Genomic DNA, 27,435 nt, shown 5'->3' with positions numbered 1-27,435 from the left:
ACCCAATTGGACCCAATGAGTTAAAGAGCTACTGTAGGTCATAGACATTGGCTGAGAGCAGTCTCAGCTAAGAGAACATTATGTTACACATGTCAGCAATTGTGACATATGGGCTTAGATCACATTAACACTACAGTTGTTTACACTCTTGTATGGCTCTTTTGAAACATAACCGTCATATGCTACAATCTGATGCAATTTTACTTCAAAGTGTGGGGGTTATCAAGAAAAACTGTTTAATACATTTCAAACGGTCTTGAAAGTGGCCCTGGTATGGTTTGTTTTAATTAAAGTGATTGTAAAGGTTTGTTTTTTTTTTTGTTTGTTTTTTTTAATAACAAACATGTTATACTTACCTGCTCTGTGCAAGGGTTTTGCACAGAGCAGACCCAGTTCTTCTTCTGGCTCCTCCTTCTCCCTTTCGGGTGCCCCCACAGAGAGCTGCTTTCCCTGGGGGCACCCGTGCGGACATGCTCATGAGTCCTGCTGCTGCATCCATTGACACAGACAGCAGGACTCGGCCCCACCCCCTGCTTCGTGTTACTGGATTTGATTGACAGCAGTGGGAGCCAATGGCTCCTGCTGCTATCAATCTATCCAATGAGGATGGAGACAGCGGCTGAAGACGCTGGGCTCGTGTACATCGCTAGAATTGATGGGCTAAGGTAAGAAAAAGGGAGGGGGGGCTCTGGGGGCAGCTGCAGCACAGAAGGTTTTTCACCTTAATGTTTTTACTTTCTTGACATCAGTTTTCATCTAGATCAGTTTTTGCTGTAGAATCTATAATGTGTGTGCAGCCTTACTGTGCTATTTTGGGAACTGAATTCAGTTTAACCTACAAGGAAACCAAAAGCTCAATGGAACATACAGCAGAATCGCTGCACACAGCAAATTTGTGCGTCTGCTCTTCTCCACACATGTCTGGTCCATGTGACATTATGTCATTCATTTTCCATTGGCTGCAATGACATCATAGTGTTACAAATGGATAACAAAACACACAAGACAGAGATTACTGGGAGACTGCCAACTTCTTTTCCACTGTATAACTTATCATACTTTCATCAACTTTAACCAAAAAAGGTATGCTATGCTAATTAAAAATTATTCTAAATTTCTTTAATAGCACAGACTGGATGCTATTGTTTGTTTTTGTTTTAATAAATACTATTTAATAAAATATGGTAAAAGAGGTTTCTTGCTAATAAACTGTATGTTTTTTTTCCTGGCACATCTCATAGTTTGTAAATCTTCACGCCGATGACATAAACCAGATTGCACAGTGGTCAGGTCAAATGTCACAGGTGTTAGTTCTTACTCTGTGAACATTAAAAATTGTTATATAACACATGTACCTTAAAAATCCATAGCAACATGTTTGCTTCTGTCCGCCGTTCGGTTGTCCAGAAATCAGCACTAGAAATTGCCCGTCATTTAATAGCAACAGCATGCAACCCACGATATGGCCCAGCCACCCTCATGCTATCTACATCCTAGGATTAGGATGTCTGGCTGAGAAACGCTTCCTCTGTGTCCTGAAATTGTCAAAGTAGTGAATAGCAAGAGGGGGGCTGAGCAAGACCATGGAGTTACTTGTAAATGGCCAGCAGTTTACAGTGTTGCTTTCTGGACAACCGGTGCGCAGACAGTTGAACATGGTACTATGCAATGTTAGCGGTAAACTTCCATTTTACAGTGGAACTCCAATACTTATTATTTTAGTCACCTATGCTTCTAAATGGTAATGTACACAAAAATAAAAATAAAAACCTAAAACAGCTAAATGGGACTTTATATGAGAGCGCAAGGCATGTAACACCAAGCGCCTCCATCCCTAATAATTTGAAAAAAGGGAAAGAGGGTGGGACTTTATATGAAACATGCATCCCTGGAGATATTACGATACAAATGAAAGTGGACAATACTGGGTATACTAAAGCCATGAACATCAATAACATTGTAAAACAGGTATTTAGCAATCACTGATTTATTGTATAAATTATATGGCAATAATAGTATTCACAAGGTGAAATAATGACATAATAAGTTCATAATGTAAACCATAGTAAAAACCAGATACAAGGAGGATATACAAAATATAACAGTGATATTGATAGCATAATCCACTAGTGACATAGTAAGTTCATATTGTACATATGGTAGAAAAACCACTTTCATTGAAGCGTGTCTCCCTGGTAAAAAGTGTAACTATAATTGTTGGTACAGTCCAATTAATAAATATGGCAGTTGATAATAATATATAAAAATATGAACGAGAGGGCATCTATTGGCTCGATGCGTTTCGTGGCGACTGCCACTCTTCAGGAGCAAGTATGAGGTAGATGTCTAGGTATTAAAACACATAATTAGTTTGTATAAATTGTACAAAATAATAAATGGATTGTATAGGGAGAGGAGAGGGGAAAGGGGAAAATATTCCCATTCACCACGACCACTTACAAGAATGCCAAAGAAACTGGACGCAGGCATGAAGGGCCGGGGGTCGACCAGAAACAACATCAGCCCCGGGAGCTGAGGTGAATAAACCCAACCAGAGATGGATAACCAGGAAGAAGCAATATAACCTAGGGATTGGCCACCATAGGCATAGGAAAAGTGATCCAGGGATAATGGACATCTGTAAAACAGCGGGAAGGCGGTATGTGGTGAAAAATGTAGCGTAGGCCAGCGGGTAGGGTATGATAAGTGACTAAATACAAAAATTAAATAAGAATAATAATAGTGATCAATGGGCCAAAAATGGGAATATTAGTGCAGGGACTATGGATTGTATGGAGATAACAAGAGAGTAACATAGGGTGGAGTGTGTTAGAAGTGACAAATTAACCTTCACAGTGATTGTAGAATAGTGTGAAAGTGAGGAATATCCAACTAACCCCAAGGGTGAGCATAAATAGCAACAATATAAAAGTATTGAGAATGAAGGTGAATAAATAAGCTATCAAGGAGGGAGGTAAAAGGAAAGCCTGAATACTATTATTGCCATATACTTTATACAATAAATCAGTGATTGCTAAATACCTGTTTTACAATGTTATTGATGTTCATGGCTTTAGTATACCCAGTATTGTCCACTTTCATTTGTATCGTAATATCTCCAGGGATGCATATTTCATATAAAGTCCCACCCGCTTTCCCTTTTTTCTAAATGGTAATGGACTTCCATCTTTGATTTCTCCTTTGCAACTGATGCCTCATCCTCTGACACTGATTCTGCCAAATTCTCTGCACACAAATGTCTGTCATGGAATTTCTGGATGAGTGACAAGAGACATCCCATAGCTTTCCTTTCTTAATGTTGATTACATGTCCCCTATAGTTCTCCAGTCTAAAGGGGAGATGTAACAACGATCCCAGTGCCATGGGTGGTCATTACTAGTGGTGGAGCTTCCTGCCAAGTTACACCCACTAACACTGACTGACATCAATAAAACAATATTACCTTCCAGTGTGGGTGTGGCAAGGGCAATTGGTATCAGCAAGAGTATAACATCCAATAGAGCTAGAGGCACAAGGAGTTGTGGTCCCAGTGCAGGTGTGTGATGTAATGACGCCATCATCAAGCTGCTCCCAAGACCATAAAGTTGGGAAAGTGCAGGAAGGGAGTTATGAGAGCAGTCATGTGACCGAACGGTAACAATCAAAGCAAAAAAAAAAAAAAAAAAAGTAGTATTTTTACAGATATTTGAACGTTTCTATTTATTGTACAGTGACCCAAGAAGTGGTTGACATGCTGTTTGATAAATGTAGTTACAAAAAGCAAAAATGGTGTACATGGACAGCAGCAATAAATCTGAAGTAATCAGAACAAGTTAAAATGACTTCTAATTTTTTTGTAATACTTATTGCTGGACTGCAAGAATGGGATTTCTATGGGTGACTGCACTTTGAAATTTGGCTCATTTTAATTACTCCCTTAAAAAGGGGAACTATAGATTTTTTAAAATGTATCTTAGTTATACAAGTAAATGGGAGTTTGTAGTTAATTTGATACAATTTATCTCAAGGCACTGAAAATGCAAGCTTTAGAAACATGTTACATTTTTTCACTAGTTATGATACATTACTGGATCTGAGATTACAAATGTATTTAGAGCACTACAAATAGGTTTAGTATTGAATCATACCTGATGAAGAAATCGGTTTCAAGAGCTGGCATTTTCAATCTACGGAGTTGGCCAATAAATGATATCACATTAAAAGAGAAGTATGGGATTTCCCCCCCCCATAATCATACTTACCTAGGTGGATGCAGCATCGGTCCGATGCTGCATCTGTCCCCTGCCATCTCTGCACTGAGATCCGAGCCATCGAACACCGCCGATGGCTCGGTTCTCTCGGCTCCCCAAGAGGAGAGCTGCTGACTGTCAATCAGCAGCTCTCCTGCTCTGCTCCTCCACGCTCATTGAAGTACTGAGCTGTGGAGGGGCGGGGAGCGGCTCGCTGAGAGGCTGAGACGGCCAGCAGTCCAGGCACCTGGTAGAGCCAGACTCCTAGAGTCAGGATGACACGGTGCCTGAATTGATCTGTGTGACATCAGCAGAGAGCGGACTTCAGACCAATCTCTGCTGAAAACAGGTCACAGGAGTGCAAAACGAATTGCACTCCTGTGATCCATGGGAGAAGCCCAGCCAAACAAGCTCAGGCTGGACTTCTCCTTTAAAAGGGAACGTGTACTCTACCCAAATAAAGTACAAAGTTATTATAGAAGGGACCATAAGCCTTATGTATTTGCCATCCTCACGCTCCCCTATTGCTTCAATTCACTATCAGAACAACTTAGATTACTGTGTAAATGTCACCTTAATAAATGTTAGGCTACACACTATACCCTTTGTTCCCATGTGGCAGTGCTCAGGCCTAATCATAGATCCTCAGTCACCAAACACCAATTGGAGGCATGGGGGAAGTTAGGTGTTCCACCATACCTGGAAGTATTGGGTATTTATCAGGTGATCTGGCAGTGGAAAGCAATGGCCCCTTATGTTCCCTCATTCATCCATAGTTTTGTTTTTTTTGCTTTCATCAATGACTAACATGGTTCTCTGCTGCTATTTCTTATGGGGCACTTTGTTAGGCACCAGTGCTGCGACTCACTTTCCTTCTCATTTGATATTGCTAATGGTTGGTTACTGGCCCAACACTTTCATATGGGGCAGGGAGAAGGTCTTCAGCCTTGTGTAATTAAAAGCAGTTTGTGGTGGGGTGGGGCAGTATTTTCGTGAACCTATTCCTAAGGCTACTTTCGCACTGAGACGGTTTTCAGGTGCTTTAGCGCTAGAAATAGCCTCTGAAAAGTGCCTGAAAACCACCTCCCATTCATTGCAGTGTGTCTTTTCACACTGGGGCAGTGCTCTTGTGGGATGTTAGGAAAAGTCCAGCAAGCAGCATCTTTGGGGTGGGTTGGGAGCGCTGTATTTAGAGCTCCCAAAATGCACTTCCCATTGCAAAAACTAGCAGCGCTTTAGTGCTAATGGCCAGGCGTCCCAATGTGAAAGTAGCCTTGCATGAGCAAGGTTCATTTTAATTTAAAAAATCTCATCAAAAGGTGTTTATGTATAAAAAACATATTTCTATATCGGGTTTACAATTAACTCTGTATAAGTTTCACTCCTATCGCAATGCTCTGTAGAAAATCAGTAATGGTTGGTACACATAAATCATGTTACCTAGGCTGCTTTGGCTTAAAACTGGGAACACACAATACTCCAAATAATAATTGTAATAATAGAATTTAGCAATGCTCACATTGACTATAGATTCAAGTTAAATGTAAAGCTGGCCATAGACGAGTTAAGTTTTTTTTTCGTTCAGCCAGCAGATTTAATGAAAAAAAATAAAGACGACTAATGCCCCGTACACACGGTCGGACATTGATCGGACATTCCGAAAACAAAATCCATGGATTTTTTCCGACGGATGTTGGTTCAAACTTGTCTTGCATACACACGGTCACACAAAGTTGTCGGAAAATCCGATCGTACTGAACGCGGTGACGTAAAACACCTATGTCGGGACTCTAAACGGGGCAGTAGCCAATAGCTTTCATCTCTTAATTTATTCTGAGCATACGTGGCACTTTGTGCGTCGGATTTGTGTACACACGATCGGAATTTCCGACAACGGATTTTGTTGTCGAAAAATTTTATAGCAAGCTCTCAAACTTTGTGTGTCGGAAATTCCGATGGAAAATGTGTGATGGAGCCTACACACGGTCAGACTTTCCGACAACAAGGTCCTATCACACATTTTCCATCGGAAAATCCTATCGTGTGTACAGGGCATAAAGATTCCTTCATCCACACAAACAAGATGGATGGGGGAATCCCCCTTTCCCTGCTGGGACAATGTATTTTCACAGCTGTTCCCACTGCGGTCAGAATACTGATCAAACGTTTTCCAACATCCTCCTTTGACATAAGTAAATTAAAGGATCGAGCAGGGAAAGCCACACATTGATCGAAATTCAGCCCCTGCTGTATCAGCCAAATTTTGATCAGTCTATGGCCAGCTTAAATTTTAATGACAGGTCCCCTAATAAATGTATTTACTTATAGCTAATCAAATGCATGTGTCTGTAATGTTTTCAATATTCAAAAAACAGGTAGTGTGTATCTACATTTTGTTTCTTATTTATATCGTAATGTAAAGTAGGGGTTTACAAGGTCTACCTAGTACCCATAACCAAGAAAAGTTAGTATTCCACAAAGAAATAAAAAAGGAAATTAGCTGAAAGTTTGCTGAGCCATTCATTCTCTTGTTCTTTTTAAGTGTCTAGCTGCAGCGAAGTGAAAACGTGAGCTGGCTGTAATTTCAGCATCCATGCATTAGGCCAAGAGGCAGCTTGTCCCATATGTTGGTGTTCCCGACTTCAGTATTTAGTCATTGAGAAGGAAATTGTAACAACCGTCTGAACATCTGTACCAAAAAAAAACTACATAGCACACTACTGTACAGACAGATTTAACAATGGAAAAGTTTGAGCAGCCAGAATTTCTCACCAACGGCTGTATCTCCAGTCACTGCCTTGGCATCAATAAGATGAACCAGATTCAGTTTTTGGAAGGACTTCCTAACAGGCCGTTTCCTGCCCAAAAGAACAAGTCTGAGTTTTCAAAGATATCTAGCTCTTATATAGCCTCTGCAGTTAAATCGGTATTAGGCCAAAATCAACCATTTATTATATTGTGGTGTATCAACTCTTATGCCGCATACACACAAAATCGGAAATTCGGCCAGCAAAAGACCGATGACAGCTTTTGGACGGAAAATGCGACCATGTGTATGCCCCATCGAACTTTTACTGGCGGAATTCCCGCCAGCAAAAGACTGATAGCAGGTTCTCAATTTTTCAGTCGGAAAAAGTTCCTATCCGAAAATGCGATTGTCTGTACAAATTCTGACGCGCAAAATTCCTACGCATGCTCGGAAACAATTAGACGCATGCTCGGAAGCATTGAACTTTTTCTCTGCTCGTTGTAATGTTGTACGTCACGTGTTCTTAACGGTCAAAAGTTCAGAGAACTTTTGTGTGACCGTGTGTATGCAAGGCAAGCTTGAGTGGAATTCCGTCAGAAAAACCATCCAAGTTTTTTCCGATGGAAAATCTGCTCGTATGTACGGGGCATTAGATGTAATGGCTCCATTTGTTTTCTTATTAGGCATTCTTTCTTCTATTTTCATTCTTTCTTGTCCAGCCAGCAAGGCTGTTTTTTTCAAAAGAACAAGCTCGCTTGCAGATGTATCACTTACAGGGATGCAACAAACCATTTAACACCGACAGGTGTGTTTACAATGATCAGCTATTATTCATGTAAAACCTTTATCCCAGAAGGAAAAAAAAAAACTGCTGTAACAAATTATAAAGTTTTAGCTGGACTTTAGCTGGGCTTTGGCATTAATGTTATAGTGTATTTAAATATGCTAGTATATTTAACACTCCCCCCAGATCCAAAAAGGTCCGTCTAAAGGTGCCCCATGTGCCTTCATCCAGAGTGGAGGAACTGTTAGGCTGCATTCACATCTGAGCGTTTTGAAACAGTTCGAAGCTTGAAGTTCAAAGCCCAAAGACTCTCAACAAGCAAAATCCCATTCATTTCAATGGCCCCAGTTCATGCAGAGATGAACCAGGGCCACCACATCTAATGATTGGTAAGCTGCAATATATTATTACATTTAGTTTTTTTTCCTATAAAAATAACAAACATGTTATACTTACCTGCTCTGTTACAGTGGTTTTGCACAGAGCAGCCCGGATCCCTCTTCAGTGCTCCTGGCCCCTCCCTCCTGTTGAGTGCCCCCACAGCTTGCTATGGCAGCACCCGAGCCAAGTCACAGCTCTCTGTGTCCATTTAGGCACGGTGCCGCGACTTGGCCCCGCCCCCTCTCTCCTGATTGGCTAGCTGACTTTGCTTGACAGCAGTGGGAGCCAATGGTGCAGCTGCTGTGTCTTGGCCACTCAGGAGGGAGAATCTCGGACGGCTGAGACAGTGATGGACATCACTGGACAGAGATGGGGCTCAGGTAAGTATTAGGGGGGCTGCTGCACACAGAAGGCTTTTTATCTTAATGCATAGAATGCGTTTGGATAAAATACCTTCTGCCTTTACAACTCCTTTAACCACTTCCCCTCCCCGTGTGTGTAATAATATATATATATATATATATATATATATATATATATATATATATATATATATATATATCATCACTGCTTCTTTAGAGCCAATGATTCACACAAAAGCTAAATTGCTTGATTCTCCCATCAACACAGTCAGGAAATCCCTCCCACTGCGCTATTGTATTCTGACAGCGGGAGGTTTCCATGCCGTCAAAATACAGTGATCACTACTGCCAGCTATAGCCAACAGCACTGATTGTAAAAAAAACAAAAACAAAAAAAAAACCAACAACAACAGGCTGGTTGTACTAAAGTCAATCGATAAAGCAACTTCAGTGCAAGCAGCCTGCCCACAGATGGATCATAATTCATTGGGTTCCTGCTAAACCGGCTGAATTTCAATCCAGCTCTGGCTGGCTTAGTGTTAAGACATGAAGAGAAGAATGGAAGAAAACTGCAGTACTAGAGCTTTAAATGAGGCTTGCACAAGAATATATCGTAGATAGACTGACTACCATCTTCTACCTAAGAATATGAGTAAAAATCTTTTTGAACAGATTTCCTTGTTTTTAGTCAGTTACACAATTACATCTCCAATAAGTAAATAATTAGTTACATGGCTTACTTGCAATTGTACATTTTCTGAAGCAGATGAGTCTAAAGCCTCGATCGGATTTTCCGCAGACAAATCGTCAGACTTTCGTCCGAAGGGCGTGTGCCTGCATTTTGTCTTGCATACAAACGGTACACAACTGTTGGACAACAAACACGAAAGTAGTGACGTACTAGATGTACTACGAGACGATAAAGAGGAAGTTCAATTGTCAGGAGCCACCCTTTGGGCTCCTTCTGCTAATTTCGTGTTAGTAGAAGTTTGGTGAGTGTTGATTTGCGATTTTCATTTTGCACTTTTCATTTCGTTGCTGAACGGCCGTTCGTCAACCAGCCATGTTGCGGAATCGGAGGAGATAACGTGTTATTTATTATTAGCCTTGGAGTTATTGCTTTGACCCAAGTCCAGTCCAGGAACAGGAAGAGGAGGAGGAGGAGGATATCCTGGACCAAAAATTGGTTGCTTTATTAATGGTGACCAATTATGTCATATGTCTTTGCTGTGGGAGCTCCAGGAGAATAATCCGGATGATTTTTGGAATTATCTCCGCGGGGGATACTAGCTCATTATGCCTTTTCCCTTGCAGGTGTAGAAAAAAAAAAAAAAAAAAAAAAAAAAACAGCAGGTATACAACCGTTTTAAAAGCGCCATGCTAGAGGCTGAAAAGCGCCGCTTAGGCCTGGTTCACACCTATGCATTTTTTAGCGTGTTTCAGGGACACAAACTACAGTCCATTTAACATGGTTTCCTATGGATGTAGTTATGTGCATTTTATGGAAAGGGCCAGGGACTTTTTTTCTGGTTTTTGGTTCCATTAGACCTCAATGGATGAAAAGCATGTATTGGAAAACGCCACAAACTCCAATAAACTCCTATATATGCTGGCATGGGAGAGTGATCTTCAAGACTACTGGGAGTTGGAGAAATGGATCTTCCTCTAGATCATTTAACCCTTTCGCTGCCAGGCCCTGTGGTCCATTTTGTACACTCAGGTGGCCAGACCATTTTTGCAATTTTTCCTTTTCTTTTTTATTTTTCACTTACAGCTTTCAAAGTTTGTAAAAGACCCCCCAAACCATATATTTTCTGAAAGCACATGACCAGTAGAATAAAAAGATGGTGCTACTAATTTCTAAGGTAAACAAGGAGAGGGGTGCCTCTGAATAAATAGTACACACTTTAATTTAAAAAAAAGCAATATCAACTCGTGAGAGAAAGCAATGTTGCACATAGGTCAGCTGGATACCGTCCAGGAGCAGGGTCAGAGTGGATGATTAGGTCACGGTGAGGTCCACTTCTCCCTAGTATAGTGGAGTCCTGCTGGGACATCAGATATCCAGGAGAAGGTGCGACGGTGGTGAGCTGTCAAAGCCGGGGCGCTCAGCACTGCTGTTCCTTGTATGTCCTCACTGATCACTGCTTGCAAGACAGAGAATGGCCGTGCGGTGTCAGATCTCATCCAAAGTGAGGCTTGGAAGGAATGTGGCGGCGCAGGGCTGTGACATCACTAACATGGGACGCGTTTCCGAGCTTTCGTGCTGCGAGTGGTGTGGCAGCCGCGCTCCTTTTTCAAGCATAAAGGATGGGATAGGGAAGCAGTCTTAAATAGTGGGACAAGGGGCGGAGTCAGTGGGCGTGCATATGCAATGATTGATGGAGACATAAAGTGCATCACATACGATACGGGAAACACATAAAATTCATATACAAATCTCACAATATTACTGAACACAGAGAATATAACTGAACACAGAAAAAAAGAAAGAAGACTCATGATAAAATACACAAGTGCAAAACTAACGAATCAATAAATTATTATAGACTTAATAGATTCTAGTGAGCCCATTAGAAGGGGACTGTGGTCACCTGTTCGATGCGCACCATTCTTGATATAGCAAAATATATACATGTGTATATGATCATGCACACACATATACACAAGCAGGATTGCATGTGCACACATGTATGCATAAATTACACAAACATGTACCAAACATGTACCAAAAGACAAACCAGTCCAATTAACTGAATAAACGGTGTACAGTATAGCCCAGAGGAAGTGTTATCAAGTTGTTATCATACGGTTCTACATTATATGCATACGTAAGGACTAAAAAAATATATTTGTCATATGGGAGATATTTTTAGCTGTGGGATGAGTCCATATGTGAGATCTCAGATTTAATGACTAGAAAGGGTACTTAGTTACTGTTTTTATTTAAATGAATATATATATATATATATATATATATATATATATATATATATATATATATATATATATATATATATATATATATATATATATATATATATATATATATATATATATATATAGTATATAGTATATAGAGGGGAGGGGGGGGAGTGAGAGAAGAAGTGGGAAGGTGGGGAGGGGAGATAGAGGGGAGAGGTGAAAAGGGGCACAGGAGGAGGACACAGCACTATGATGATGTGGAGAACAACATTTCACTACCAATATAAAAAAAAATGGAAAATATACTTAGCAACTATTGGAACATACTGCAACAGGACCCCCATTTAAAAAAAATTCTTCCAGGCAAACCGAGAGTGACTTACCGAAAGGCCCCCCAAACTCAAAAACAAGATAGCTCCCAGTAAACTAAAACCTGTTCACATCAGTCCCAGTCCTCTGGTCCTTCTACCCCTTGTGGGCATGTACCAGTGCCGAAAGGCTTTGTGCAAAACTTGTCAATTTATCCAACATGGAAAAAAATCCTTTTGCACTAAGGGTAGAACTTACCAGTTGGACAACTTTTTCAATTGTTCAGACTTTGTGGTCTATGGACTCACTTGGTCCATTGATCTGAATTTACTCTATATTAGATTATATATAGCCATGTGTGTGTGCTCTCATACTCATTATATAATGTATTACTGATTTGTTCCTATTCATTTTTAATCACACCATTTATTATTATCGCAGGATTTCATCTTCATTTCCCATGGGGGTGGCTGGGTCGAAGCCCTTGTGAGTATTCATCTTCAACAGTGTTGCCAACCGCCCGTAGATTTACGGGCAGCCCGTAAATTTAACCCCTTTTTCAGGCTGCCCGTTAAAGTCAGTTACGGGCACCGACGCCCATAAAAAAGATGGCCGCGAGCCGACCACGCAACGGCGCATGCGCCGTTCCAAAGCCAGCCGGGCTCGGGAAGGCTTGTAAGTGCTCCTGTATCATGGCCGCAGCCTCTGTCCACCTCCTGTATCATGGCTGCAGCCTTTGTCCACCTCCTGTATCATGGCCGCAGCCTCTGACCATCTCTTGTCTTTTATCATGTCTGCAGTCTGTAAGGGGGTCCTAGAAAGGAGTCAAGAGTGGGAGCGCCGCCAGGATGGGGGTTATGGGAATAGACAGACATGTGTGGACTTAGGGGGGGAGACTATAGAATAAAACCAGAGCCGCCTGACTGAGCCCTGCACGGTGCACCTGAGAGGTCAGTGATAGCGCCGACAGGCCAGTCTGGATGGGGGGGGGGGTCACTAATGTAAGGGGGAGTGAATACAATAATGTAAGGGGGCACTGATATAAAAGGTTATGATATATATTGGTAATCCCTCCTTACCTTAGTGTATTCACTCTGCGGAAGGTGGTCTCTGGTCACCATCCTGTAGACTCTGATGTAAGGGAGAACTCTGTGCTGGCTGGGTTATAGTATCCTGACCTTCATGTAAATTGAGAAATATGTTTTTTGACTTTTGTTTAACTTAAAACACATTGCTAATAGCACTAGCTATGTTTTTATGGCCCAAATATTGATATTTGCACTGTTTAGCACTAAAAACAGTAATTTTAGGTACTTTTTTGCAGTGCCAGTAAAGAATGTGGATCTGTCAGGAAATTTCATGTTTTTTTGCCAGCAAAAAAAAAAAATAAATAAATAAATTGGTGCCATTTGTAAATTTTGGCGTTCTGCCAGTAAATTTCACTTCGGGGGGCTGGGGTTAGCAACACTGATCTTCAAGGCCTGGGAGATGACCCACATAGTAACCTGCTCCTCCCCTTTTCTTTTACCTCCTCTCCTTTTTCTCCCCTCTATCTCCCCTTCCCCCCCCCCTCCCCCACATTCCCACTTCTTCTCACTTCTCTTCCTCCCCCCCTCTCTATGCATCTTAAATTAAATAAATAACTAAGTACCCTTTCTAGTCATTAAATCTGAGATCTCACATATGGACTCATCCCACAGCTAAAACTATCTCCCATATGACAAATATAAGTTTTTAGTCCTTATGTATGCATATAATGTAGAACCGTATGATAACAACTTGGTAACACTTCCTCTGGGCTATACTATACACCGTTTATTCAGTTAATTGGACCGGTTTTTCTTTTGGTACATGTTTGTGTATGTTATGCATACATGTGTGCACATGCAATCCTGCTTGTGTATGTGTGTGCATGATTATATGCGCATGTATATATGTCGCTATATTGAGAATGGTGCACACTGGACAGGTGACCACAGTCACCTTCTAGTGGGCTCACTAGAATCTATTAAGTCTATAATTAATCATGTAATAATCTTTTGACTGATTAATTAATACATTTTATATTTTTTTTTATAGTTTTTTTATTAACTTATTTATTGATTCATTAGTTTTGCATTTGTGTATTTTATCATGAGCCTTCTTTCCTTTTTCTTTTTTTTCTGTGTTCAATTATATTCTGACACCGCATGGCCGTTCTCCATCTTGCAAGCAGTGATGAGTGAGCTCATACAAGGAACAGCAGCGCTGAGCAGCCCTGCTTTGACAGCTCACCACCTTCACACCTTCTCCTGGATATCTGATGTCCCAGCAGGACTCCACTATACTAGTGAGAAGTGGACCTCACCGTGACCCGATTATCCACTCTGACCCTGCCCTTGGATGGTAGCCAGCTCACCTATGTGCAACATTGCATCTATTTCCCAAAGACAACCTCTGGATATGACGCTGAGCACATGCATTTAACTTCTTTGGTCGACCATGGCGAGTCCTGAGTGGAACCTGTCCTGTTAAACTGCTGTATGGTCTTGGTCACCATGCTACAGCTCAGTTTCAGGGTCTTGGCAATCTTCTTATAGCCTAGGCCATCTTTATGTAGAGCAACAATTCTTTTTTTTCAGATCCTCAGAGAGTTCTTTGCCATGAGGTGCCATCTTGAACTTCAAGTGACCAGTATGAGAGTGAGAGCGATAACACCAAATTTAACACAAATTTACCACACCTGCTCCCCATTCACACCAGAGACCTTGTAACACTAACAAGTCACATGACACCAGGGAGGGAAAATGGCTAATTGGGCATTTGGACATTTTCACTTAGGGATGCACACTTTTGTTGCCAGCGGTTTAGACATTAATGGCTGTGTGTTGAGTTATTTTGAGAGGACAGCAAATTTACTGTGTTATCCAAGCTGTACACTCACTACTTTACATCGTAGCAAAGTGTCATTTCTTCAGTGTTGTCACATGAAAAGATATAATAAAATATTTACAAAAAAATGTGAGGGGTTTACTCCCTTTTGTGAGATACTGCATGCATGGTTAACACAGGAGGTCGGCCACTCAGAACAGGCACCATTCTGAGAATGCTTTGCATCCTCTGAATGAATGCAAAGTGTTCTCTGATAGGACAAGATGGAGAGGCGGGGCAGTGATGTCATGTTCTCCGTGTTTATTTAAAGCTTTGCATTCATTCAGAAAACGCAAAGCATTCTCTGCATGGCGCCCATGCCTGAGCAGCTGACCTCTTGTGTTCTGAATGCTGCAGGGCAGCTGCTCTGCGTGGGTCAAGAAGCAACTGAAGATCATTGGATTGGTGGTTTTTACTTCAGGGATTTCCAGCTTCCAGGGGCATTGGCCAGGTATGGTATATGCAGAGTTACATTGGTCAAAGTTGGACCAATGTACCCATGTATAAAGTATCCATATCTAGAATTCATCTTTAAACAATCCATTCATTCTGTATCCAATCACAGACAGGCGTAAAACTTTAACAGGGGTTCCAATTCCTCCCCCTTCTATCCAAACCCAAAAAATGTTTTGTCTCGAAGAGGACTTTTAATATATGCATAGATGGGTCATAAAAAAATTTGAATGTCAAGACAGATGTGGTTTGATTTGCATGTGAAAATTTCACCCCTCATTTTTCTTCTTACAATTTTAAAATTAGACCTCACAGCTAAATACTAGCACTTGACTAAATAAGCTCTTTTTTTACCTGCCTCAAGATTTGTCAAGATAGTCCTAAAACATATACTACATAGCCAGGCTGCTGACCTGACTTTCCCCATAGACTCTGATTGGAACCTTAAAGAGCAGCAGTAGACTGATGAGGTCATCTCTGTCCTCTCCCTTTCCCTATGCATGTTTCCAGTTAGCACATGTAAATGCTGCAGAACCTAAAGCCAAGCAAAGCCAGAAAACAGGGGACCGATATCACAATAAAGTCTGATGCTCAGATTAGCTGCATATAAAATACATGTAAGGCTTTTAATTAATACACTATTGCATAAAATGAGGTTTTGTATTATATTTGCCTAGGCATTAACTATAAGTACAGACTAAGAATATTTGAACAAGGATAAACAATCCAACACATATCTTGCTGGCAAGACCTGCTACAGAGAATATAAACGGAACAGATATAAATCAGTAACACTGAATATTGCACAATGTTCCAGTAAGCTATATTGCCCACATTATTTGACATTTCAGTTTTATTCTATGCAGTGCCTAAGATTCAGAAACCAAAGCAGTCTAGTCAACCAACATATTCAGGTAGGCAATTTCTCACTTCAAAAAGAAACCTAACAAACCTAGACATATATAGTCAGGTGTTTTCCATTACATAGTTGGCACACTCTAATCTTAGAAAAACCAGAGGATATCCCACCCATGCCAGATGTGACATTAAATCCAATGTTCCTGGACTATCTGCATAAATATCAGCTTAATCCCATTTAATTAAAAATCCCATAAAAGGTAAAGCTCCCTGCTAATGAAATAGCCCAAGAGGTTAGCTAGCTGACTTCCTTCACACTGTAATCCATAAAGGCTGGAAAAATAAATGACATGTCAATTTCAGGATAAATTCCTTTTAACCGAACACAGTAAAAAAGTGACCATCCAGCTGTCATCCTAGGATGGCAATGACCGAGTAGAGCTCCCACCTCTCAATCCCTGGGGGAAGGGAATGTGACAAAGGAATCTAGAAGAGGGACAATCAACTACATATCCCTAAATTTATAACTACAAATTTGGCAGTTGACAGAAGACTAACATTCTAAAGCTACTAATATTATAGCAACTCACTTAAAGTAACAGTTAGGTTGAAAGGCCATCTAGTTCAACCAATGAGGGAAAAAAAAAAAAACACCCCAATCCCAAAGTCTATAAAAATACACCAATACAGAGTGATAATGCAGCAACTTTCTTCTTATATTGGAAAGTCAACTCCTTCAAAACCCACTTGGAAGGTAGAGGAATCTCCAGCTCTTCCATCCCTCCCACCAATGTTTCTTTGCGGAGAGTGGTGATCCTCTCCTGAGGCCCATGCTTTTCTGCTGAGACCTGTGTTTCTCTAATAAGACCCATGTTACCCTTTTGTTATCCACATACCCATACTAAGGCCCTTGTTCCTCTATTGATACCCATTTCCTCTGTTTCAAGATACTTCTTCGTCTGTAGAGACCTGTAAATTTGTGCTGAAACCCATGTTGAGATTTGTGTTCATCTGTTGGGACATATTTTCTTCTGTTGAAATCAATGTAACACTGCTGAGACTCATGTTTGTTAAGACCAGCTGAGATCCTGATTCTCTGTTGAGACGAATGTTCCTCTTTTGAGATGAAGGTTCCTCTGTTGACCTATTATAAAGGTCAATCTACCTAAAACTACTATTTTAGTTTTTCATAGATACTTGAGAGTTACATCAAGCACTGTCTTATTTCAACTCTTGTAGACTTAATGGGTTTCTGTTTCTAAGCATGTAATTGTAACATTACAAGGAGGAGATATTAGATTTCCTGCTAGATTACCATTTTACTTTCAGTATCTTATGCTACCTTAAGGTATGTGTACAATACTGTTATAAGAGTAAGCACTTTGCATACTACACAAGCACTAGTAGGGTATAAACGATAACTGCTCATGCAGGGATGTACAATACAATGTTTTGTCTGTAGTACAAACAAAAAATCATCCATCCTTGTGTAGCCTTGAATACCTTGCACAATACCACACAAGCAAACTTCACTGGTACATGAAATCTGTGATTGTGCCCCAAGATCCTGAAAACAGAGGACTAAGGAAAGCAATCCAATGCAAGAATTCTCCATGCACCTAAAGTGTAAAACCACAGAAACACCATGTCGTGGTTGGACATGCATGCACATTCTGGCCACTGAATGTTTCATGAGATATTATTCTATAACCATGAATATTTTCATAAGACGAACATGTCTGACCTAAGGTGGAAGGAAGGCGTATACCCAGCCATCAACTTGTCCCAGATGAAAACAGTAGTCATATAAAATAGTAACAGCAAAATCCTAGCTGCATAGGCGTATGCACAGGGTGTGCCAGGTGTGCCTGGGCACACCCTAATCACCCTGTGTGGTGATTCACTAAAACCCCCTAATGGGGCTCCTAAAAAGAATTGTAAAAAAATAAAAATAATTTAAAAAAATAAAATTGTAAAAAAAATAGTGAAAAATAAAAAAGTACTGACATTGTCCACTGCCTTACTGACACTGTCCACTGCTCTACTGACACCGTCAGTATATATATACACACACACACATGTATATACATGCATACGTGTTTGAGCTTTAGGGTGCACACCCTAATGCAACAGGCTGTGCACACCTATGCCTAGCTGATTGAGAATACCTCTGAGAAGACAGCCAAGAGGGTTGACTGGGGTTGGGGGGCTAACATACATACATTTCTGCTCCAATCTGACTTGCCTTCTACAGTCGTGGCCAAAAGTTTTGAGAATGAAACAAACTTTAAATTTTCACAAAGTTTGCTGCCTCAGTTTTTATGATGGCAATTTGCATATATATATCTAATATAACATATATATATCCAGAATGTATGCATACAAATAGTTTTCACTGCATCTGTGAAGAAGACTTCAAGGCGCCCAAGAAAGTCCAGCAAGTGCCAGGACCGTCTCCTACAGTTGATTCAGCTGCGGGATCGGGGAACCACCGGTGCAGAGCTTGCTCAGGAATGGAAGCAGGCAGGTGTGAGTGCATCTGTACGCACAGTGAGGTGAAGACTTTTGGAGGATGGCCTGGTGTCAAGAAGGGCAGCAAAGAAGCCACTTCTCTCCAGGAGAAATATCAGGGACAGACTGATATTCTGCAAAAGGTACAGGGATTGGACTGCTGAGGACTGGGGTAAAATGATTTTCTCTGAGGAATCCCCTTTCCGATTGTTTGGGGCATCTAGAAAAAAACCTTGTCCCGGAGAAGAAAAGGTGAGCGCTACCATCAGTCCTGTGTCATGCCAACAGTAAAGCATCCTGAGACCATTCATGTGTGGGGTTGCTTCTCAGCTAAAGGAGTGGGCTCACTCACAATTTTGCCTAAGAACACAGCCATGAATAAAGAATGGTACAAAAACATCTTCCGAGAGCAATTTTGGGTCCATGGCCAGGAAACTCCCCAGACCTTAATCCCACTGAGAACTTGTGTTCAATCCTCAAGAGTTGGGTGAACAACCCTCCCCCCCTCTCCCCCCCCCCCCACACACACACAAATTCTGACAAATTCCAAGCATTGATTATGCAAGAATGGGCTGCCATGAGTCAGGATGTGACCCAGAAGTTGATTGACAGCATGCCAGGGAGAATTTCAGAGGTCTTGAAAAAAGGTGAACTGCAAAGATTGACTCTTTGCATAAACTTGATGTAATTGTCAATAAAAGCCTTTGACACTTATGAAATGCTTGTAATTATACTTCAGCATACCGTAGTAACGTCTGACAAAAAGATCTAAAAACGCTGAAGCAGCAGACTTCGTGAAAATTAATATTTTGTGTCATTCTAAAAACTTTGGGCCTTGGTTGTAGATTTAGTGAGAATTCTCCAGTGTCCATGGGCAAAATTAAAATCGACACTCTACGAAGAATCCTACAGGCGGCTCTGAAGCGATCATTTCAGCAGCAGTGACATTCAAACCTGTCTCACAATTATAAATCACAGACACCTCTTGATTAAGGTAACAGCAAGTAATAAACTACGAATGACAGTTTGGCATAGTGCCCTGCCTACATCAAGATCACATATCCATGTGGAATATGGGTAAACACAATTTAACAATAAATATGTATATAAAACTTCACCTAATTTTGTATATTGTACACCATACCATAAGTTATTGTATATCATGAGGCTTAAAAGTACTGAAAGAAACAGGGGACGTTGCCTATAGTAACTAATCAAATTCCAACTGTCATTTTTATAGTATAGGTAGGAAAATTAGCTAGGAAGTCATTTCCAGCAATAAATGTGTGTACTCACACTTTAAATATACTATATGTCAACCAGTCACAACATTAAACATAGCATTGTAAGCAAGCTTGACGTTTTACCTCTTTAAGTACTATCTATTCTAGCTCTAACCCTGTTGATATAAAAGTGGGCAAAATGTACCCCCTATAACAGGGCTCAAAATTTCAAGTCCTGAGCTACTAGCCAGGCCTTAAGAGTTACTCGCCACCAGTTGCCCCGCCCAAACCCTACCCTGCCCCTAATTCCACCCCTAAACACGCCCTCATAAATTATATCATGAAATGACATTTATGGGCTCTTTCACACGGGGCGGATCAGTGATGATCCGCCCCATGAACACCCGCTTGCTCAGCGGGGATCGCTCCGCCGATCCCCGCTGAGCAGGAAGATGACAGGTCCGTCGCTGCACACTGTGCAGCGACGGACCTGTCAGAGCGCCGCTCTCCCCTATGGGGGATCGGGTGATGACGGACCGTAGTGTCCGTCGTCACCCGATCCGATAACGGATGGAAAAGTAGGGTTTTCCTCAGTTACACTTTTCGGATCGGAGCGGGTCGGATGTCAGCGGACATGTCACCGCTGACATCCAATGCTCCATAGGGATACATGTATGTCCGTTTTTCATCCGAAAACGGAAGGATGAAAAACGGACATACGGATCCCTCGTGTGAAAGAGGCCTAAATGTTTTATGCAGAATTAAGTTACAAAAATAAATATTAACAACAACTTTATCAGTGCCCCTCAGCACAGCCTCAACTGTGCTCATCACTGCAGCCACACCTGTGCCCACCATTGCAGCCACACCTGTGCCCACCATTGCAGCCACACCTGTGCCCACCATTGCAGCCACACCTGTGCCCACCATTGCAGCCACACCTGTGCCCACCATTGCAGCCACACCTGTGCCCACCATTGCAGCCACACTGTGCCCACCATTGCAGCCACACTGTGCCCACCATTGCAGCCACACTGTGCCCACCATTGCAGCCTCACTGTGCCCACCATTGCAGCCTCGCCTGGGTAGAGGAAGAAAGGGCAGCCGGATAATGACTGGAGGAAGAGGAGAGCCGTGGGATCACATAAGTGCAGATAGCACGCCATTACAGCTTACATTACAATTGCCTCCGCTCTGCTCGCCGCCACACACAGCCCCTCCTCCTCCTGACCCGGAGCCTGTGATAAAATGCATCCCAACATTGGACCCGCATTCTGTCTATCATAGGTCAGGAGGAGGCGGGGCTGTGTGTGATGGCAAGCAAAGCGGAGGCAACTGTAATGTAAGCTGTAACGGCGTGCTTTCCGCGCTCTGTGATTCTGCAGCTCTCCTCTTCCTCCATGCTCTCTTCCCCCAGGGCGATCGCTGGGAGAAGGGCTCCCGATCAACCCCGCCCGCTGGCGTTGCTTGCCCCCCCACTCCCAGGCAGCCCAGCTCCTTGCCAGCCCACATTTTCCACTCGCAAAATGCAAGTAGGTGAGTGGAAAATGTGAGGGCTGCCCTATAAGGTAGCTGCTAATTTATGCTGAAAGTAGAAGACCATGATGTCATTCATAATCAATTGGACCCATAACTCAAAAAGTGAAGGTTGCCTATGCTACAGGGAATATCTCAAAACGTTAACTGTGCCAAAGCAGCCCCCTGACAAAATTTACCTTTTGCCTGAAATTCCTTATGAAAAATATCAGTAGCTGAATATCTGTAGTGAGTATTTCTATGGCACTATTACCTTGAACTGCTAGTCTCACAAAATTTCGAGTAAGACTTGGTGATATCACTACTGCACTGCTCACTGTTCTCCTCGCAGGAGAGAAAATCTGTATTACAGGGGTCATCCTGCTTTTGCTTTAATCATTCAGTAGATCTGAATTGTTCTACCGATTCCTGCAGATCATCAACTCACCGGTCATCAACTCACCAGTAGTGAAGGTCATCAGCTCATACATAATCAAGATGGCTGCCTCCACATAGACACAGGCCATGGTAGGTCAGTCCTGAGTAAAAGTTCAGCTGCAGGGGGACCACAGCCAGTATAGTCCGTGGTCCTGTGCCTGCATTTTTGGGCACAACTTCCATAACTCAGGTGTTTTTTAAATATCTAAAAAGTCTTACAAAATCAATTATAAAATGGTACTATTTCTAAGAAGAAAAGTAATTCACATCCACATATACATTACAGGAAAGGCTTCTTCACAGTAAGAGCTGTAAAAATGTGGAATAGACTCCCTCGTGAGCTGGTTCTGTCCATCTCAGTAGATTGCTTCAAAAAAGGCCTGGATTATTTCCTAAATGTACATAATATAACTGGATACTAACATTTATTAGGTAAAGTTGATCCAGGGAATATCCGATTTCCTCTCAGGGGATCAGGAAAGATTTTTTTTCCCTGCTGGAGCAAATTGGATTAGGCTTTGATGGGGTTTTTTGCCTTCCACTGGATCAAATGTGGGTATGGATTGTGCATATAGGATTGTAAAAAAACTAGTTTATTTATTTTCCCTTTCTATTGGTTGAACTGGGTGGAATGGTGTCTTTTTTTTCAAAGAGACTAACTATGTAACATTTACTCAAACTCTTGGCCATGGCATGGTTGGCATTAAGAAGTTAAAGTGATAGTAAAGCTTTGGAGCCGCATGCTGTGTGTCCATTCAGGCAAAGCCTCCCGCTTTCTTCTCATTGGCTCTCTGGCTGTGATTGACAATAGAAGGACCCAATGGCTCCCGCTGCTGTGTGAGCCAATGAGGAGAGAGAGAGACCCGGGAGAGCTGCTGCTCTCATGCACATCGCTGGATCAAGATGGGGTTTAGGTAAGTATAAGGGGGGCCTGCACCCCAATAGTTTTTTTTTAATAGTGCATTAAGGTAAAAAAAAAACTTTTGCACTTAGAACCACTTTAAGCCATAGTGAGAACACCAATATGGGCCACTTTTGAAAAAGTTTTAAAAAGGATGAAAAATCAAACCATTAAAACTGACAAATAATCTTGCTGCCTGTGCTTTTAACAATGATGTACCTCGCGTAGTAAAAACTGTGTGCAGGTATATCTCCAACGTTCTGTACAAAAATCAGATTATACATGCCATCCTACACAGTGTATCGTGCTTTTATCTGTAAATCTTTTCTTCCCTCTGCCAGCAGATAATGACAAACTGTCCCTCCCACTCCTGGGTGAGCATCTCCATGAGTTTAACCAATGTAATTTCAAGTAAGATGTCAAAACAAATGCTGCATATAGATGCCTAACCTATAATTTTACACTCCCCAGCAGCAGCCCCCCCTTAGTTTTTCCCACTATCTTCTCTGTCTAGTAAACTCAGCAGGTTTGATTTGCATCTTCGCCCACAGATAACAAGTCCTTTCTGCATATGCTTTATGCTGCTCAACTATTTTGCTGCTGAAAACACCTCTCAGTGGGGCTGATGTAAAGGAAACCTGAGCATGGGAAAGGGTCAGGGGCAGCTACAGCAAGAAATCCAGTCTTCCCTGTAAAGTTCTAACCTGTATAAGGAATATGGCAGCTAGAAGTTGACTTGTTGTTAGCGGCAACACAGACACTTTCCTTTTCTTTCTAGGTTATATCAGAGTCACAACCATTGCTCTCAAGGTCTCTCACCTTTCGAAGAATTTTCCGTTTTGAATGGATGTCCTCTTCTTCACTGAAGACCTGGTCACTCTCTGGTGAAGAGTAGTTAACAGATGAACAAGTAGAAGTGCTGGAGACCGATCTATCTGACTGCCTCGCTGACTTTTTCACCTCTTCCACTGGCATGATATCTACTGAGTTGTCTTCATCTATGGACTTCCTGTTCTCTTTGTCATGATTTTTTGGCTGAGGTGTTATGTTGCTCTCTTGAGTTTCCTTCTTTTTCTCTGTCTCACAAGGTAATACTGTTAACTTCTGCAGGTTTTCCTCCACAGAGATCTGATCTGGTTGCTCCATGGTTTTTATTTTCGACTAAAAACTTCACTTGGTCTTTGAACAGTTGTGCTTCAGTGCTTGCGCCTGACTGATCAGCCACGACCTCTGGTTATTTGCTCTTCCATTGGCATGCCCTGAAAATTCGTTCTCAGGTTCACGCTTCTTGTCCATGTGACATCTGTCAAGAGAGTGCAAATCAACACAAATTGAACAGTAGATCTTTACATCTTCATGGCTTTTACTTTCAATGACTGATAAGCATACTATTATGGAACACTTTGCAAGTGAATTATGTAATACAACGGGTGCATGATATCCTGTCACAACTTGAAATTTGTAAAGTTTTATGCATTATCTGTATGCAGAAAGATACAATCTGTTCTTATCTAAAGTGAATCCTAAAAGGTGTAAAAATGGAATTTCTGGCATTCATACAGTGCCTTGCAAAAGTATTCACCCCTTGGCTTTTTACCTATTTTGTTACATTACAGCCTTTAGTTCAATGTTTTTTAATCTGAATTATATGTGATGGATCAGAACACAATAGTCTAAGTTGGTGAAGTAAAATTAGAAAAATAGTTTTATTATTTTTCAGGTATAAAAAAAAAACTGGTAATTGGCATGCGTGCGTGTGTGTATATATGTATGTATTCACCCCCTTTGTTATGAAGCCCATGAAAAGGTCTGGTGCAACCAATTACCCTCAGAAGTCACATAATTAGTGAAATGATGTCCACCTGTGTGCAATCTAAGTGTCACATGATCTGTCATTACATATACACACCTTTTTGAAAGGCCCCAAAGGCTGAAACACCTAAGCAAGAGGCACCACTAACCAAACACTGCCATGAAGACCAAGGAACTCTCCAAACATGTAAGGGACAATGTTGTTGAGAAGTACAAGTCAGGGTTAGGTTATAATAAAAAATATCCAAATCTTTGATGATCCCTAGGAGCACCATCAAATCTATCATAACCAAATGGAAAGAACATGGCACAACAGCAAACCTGCCAAGAGACGGCCGCCCACCAAAACTCACGGACCAGGCAAGGAGGGCATTATTCAGAGAGCAGCACAAAGATCTAAAGGTAACCCTGGAAGAGCTGAAGAGTTTCACAGCAGAGACTGGAGTATCTGTACATAGGACGATAAGCCGTACGCTCCATACTATTGGGCTTTATGGCAGACTAGCCAGAAGAAAGCCATTACTTTCAGCAAAAAACAAAATGGCACATTTTGAGTTTGCGAAAAGGCATGTGGGAGACTCCCAAAATGTATGGAGGAAGGTGCGCTGGTCTGATGAGACTAAAATTGAACTTTTTGGCCAAAAAAGAAAATGCTATGTCTGGAGCAAACCCAACACTTTACACCACCCAAAGAACACTATCCGCAGTCGGGACTGAGAAACTGGTCAGAGTTGAGGGAAAGATGGATGGTGCTAAATACAGGGATATTCTTGAGCTAAACCTGTACCACTCTGTGTGTGATTTGAGGCTAGGACGAAGGTTCACCTTCTAGCAGGACAATGACCCACACTGCTAAAGCAACACTTGAGTGGTTTAAGGGGAAACATGTAAATGTGTTGGAATGGTCCATTCAAAGCCCAGACCTCAATCCAATAGAAAATCTGTGGTCAGACTTAAAGATTGCAGTTCACAAGCACAAACCATCCAACTTGAAGGAGCTGGAGTCGTTTTTGCAAGGAGGAATGGGCAAAAATCCCAGTGGTAAGATGTGGGAAGCTCATAGAGACCTATCCAAAGCGACTTGGAGCTGTGATAGCCGCAAAAGGTGGCTCTACAAAGTACTGACTTTGGGGGGGGGGGGGTGAATAGTTATGCACATTGACTTTTTCTGTTATTTTGTCCTATTTGTTGTTTGCTTCACAATAAAAAAAAAATAAATAAATAAATCTTCAAAAGTTATGGCATGTTCTCTAAATTGAATGATGCAAATCCTCAAACAATACATGTTAATTCCAGGTTGTGGGGCATATATATATATATATCTATATCTCTATATCTCTATATCTACACATACACACACAGACACACATACACACGCATATTTTGTAAAGTTGGGGGTTTGTTTAGCTTAGTGTAGAGCCTACCAGTGAGCGGAGTCCACGTCAGATATGCCGTTTAAGGGCTTGTAGGCCCACTTTTATTAAAGAAAGAAAATGTCCATACAGAATCCCCACGCAGGGGTTTGTAGCAATAAACAAAAATACCAAGCCACCTGGCTCTCTGGTCAGCTCTGCTGCTCAGGCTGTGATTCAGACCTCTTGGCTTTATAACGGAGTTCCTGTACAAACCCTGTACCTCAGCACTCTTTTCCAGCTTCCTTGCTGTTCCAGCCCACAGGCTTGGACCCTCTGTCTGCTGACAGACAGAAATGTGCAGACATGCACACCTGGACTCCTCGGGAGGGTGGAGCCCAGAACCCTGATCCTGTCTCTGCTATAAGCCCAGGACCCACCTGTACAATCAAAAACTCCTGGCTGTTCCCAAAACCCAGTCCCAGGATTGGAGATTCCATCCCACCCAGATCGCTATGAAATCTTGAGGCTCCAGGTCCCCAACTGGATTTTGCGCAGCGCTTTACAACATGAGGGCAGACAGTACACTTACAATACAAATCAATACAGGAGGGATCAGAGGGCCCTGCTTGTTAGAGATTACAATCTAGAAAGTTTGAGCTTAGATAGATAATCTCTCTAATGTATTAAGTTTTTGTAAAAAAGAAAATAATATAATATATTGTAGGCATTGGTCCTTTAAATTTGTACAGCTTATTCTTTTGTTTATTTGGTACAGCTAATAAATAAATACCTTGTGATACAACCAGTTTATGCGACTAGCTTTAGTATAGTGATACCACTCTGCTTATTTTGTTGCCTTAGTACCCTGGTAGCCAATGTGCAGCCTGATGGGCAATTTAGCAGGGCAGTCCTGGATGCTGGTATGCATTTTGTGGGTGATCTCTCTTCATTCCAACACCCGGAACTGAAACGACATTAGGGAAGGCAAAATGGGCTCCCTGAGGCAGCGGCAGTCTGCAGCTGGCAGGCCCCCTCCTTGGACCAGATATTATTGGCCCTTATAATTCCTCTCTGTATCAATGTATTTCTGTTGGCGTTTGAAGGGGATGTATATGTCAACACCACCGGCTTTTAAACACCATTCTGCCTTCCCTTTATTTGGGTAGACTACATCTGGGGTCGGGTCAGTGGATAGTGTCATTTAAAAAGATATGACCCTTTTGGGGAACTGTGTGTTGTATTATTATTAATAATATCATACAGGATTTTTATAGCGCCAACAGTTTAAGCATCACTTTGCAATAAAAAGGGGGACAGTACAGTATTAGAATACACTTCAGTACAGAAGGAAAAGGAGGGCCCTGCTCATGGAGCTTACAATCTAAAGGATTGTAGCTTAGTTGTGAATGCTACTTTGGTCCATCACACTGTCTCTCATGCAACTTCATCTCCCTCTCCCCCACCCAGGGAGTATCCTGTGCATGCGCTCTGCTCTGACCTTAGGACATTACTGCAGATTATCTTCATGTGTCCCGAGGAAGCTTATATGTGAAACATGCTGACCCATGAGAAATGGCTGTTAAATATATCATATGCAATGAAATAGCAGCTTGCACATACGCTTGTATACACTTTATAAGATGCAGTTATGTCTCGTCTATATAGAGCAGAATTTAAAGTTTTCTATTTTTGCATAATG

General features: G+C 41.6%; 1 protein-coding gene across 1 annotated transcript in view; it reads right to left on the bottom strand.

Moving 5' to 3' along the window:
• LOC141112242 (inositol-trisphosphate 3-kinase B-like) overlaps window positions 1–27,435 on the bottom strand; it is a 132,625-nt gene that overhangs the window by 88,350 nt on the left and 16,840 nt on the right. Inside the window, exon 2 of the mRNA XM_073604870.1 lies at window positions 23,389–23,872. Coding sequence (XP_073460971.1) covers window positions 23,389–23,715 — 327 coding nt within the window. The 5' untranslated portion in view covers window positions 23,716–23,872. The remainder of the gene's footprint in view (window positions 1–23,388; window positions 23,873–27,435) is intronic.

The sequence above is a fragment of the Aquarana catesbeiana genome, linkage group LG11, assembly GCF_042186555.1.
Source record: "Aquarana catesbeiana isolate 2022-GZ linkage group LG11, ASM4218655v1, whole genome shotgun sequence".
In the NCBI taxonomy this organism is placed as follows: domain Eukaryota; kingdom Metazoa; phylum Chordata; class Amphibia; order Anura; family Ranidae; genus Aquarana; species Aquarana catesbeiana.
Note: the sequence above shows the minus strand (reverse complement) of the source record. Positions and strands in the feature narration are given on the sequence as shown.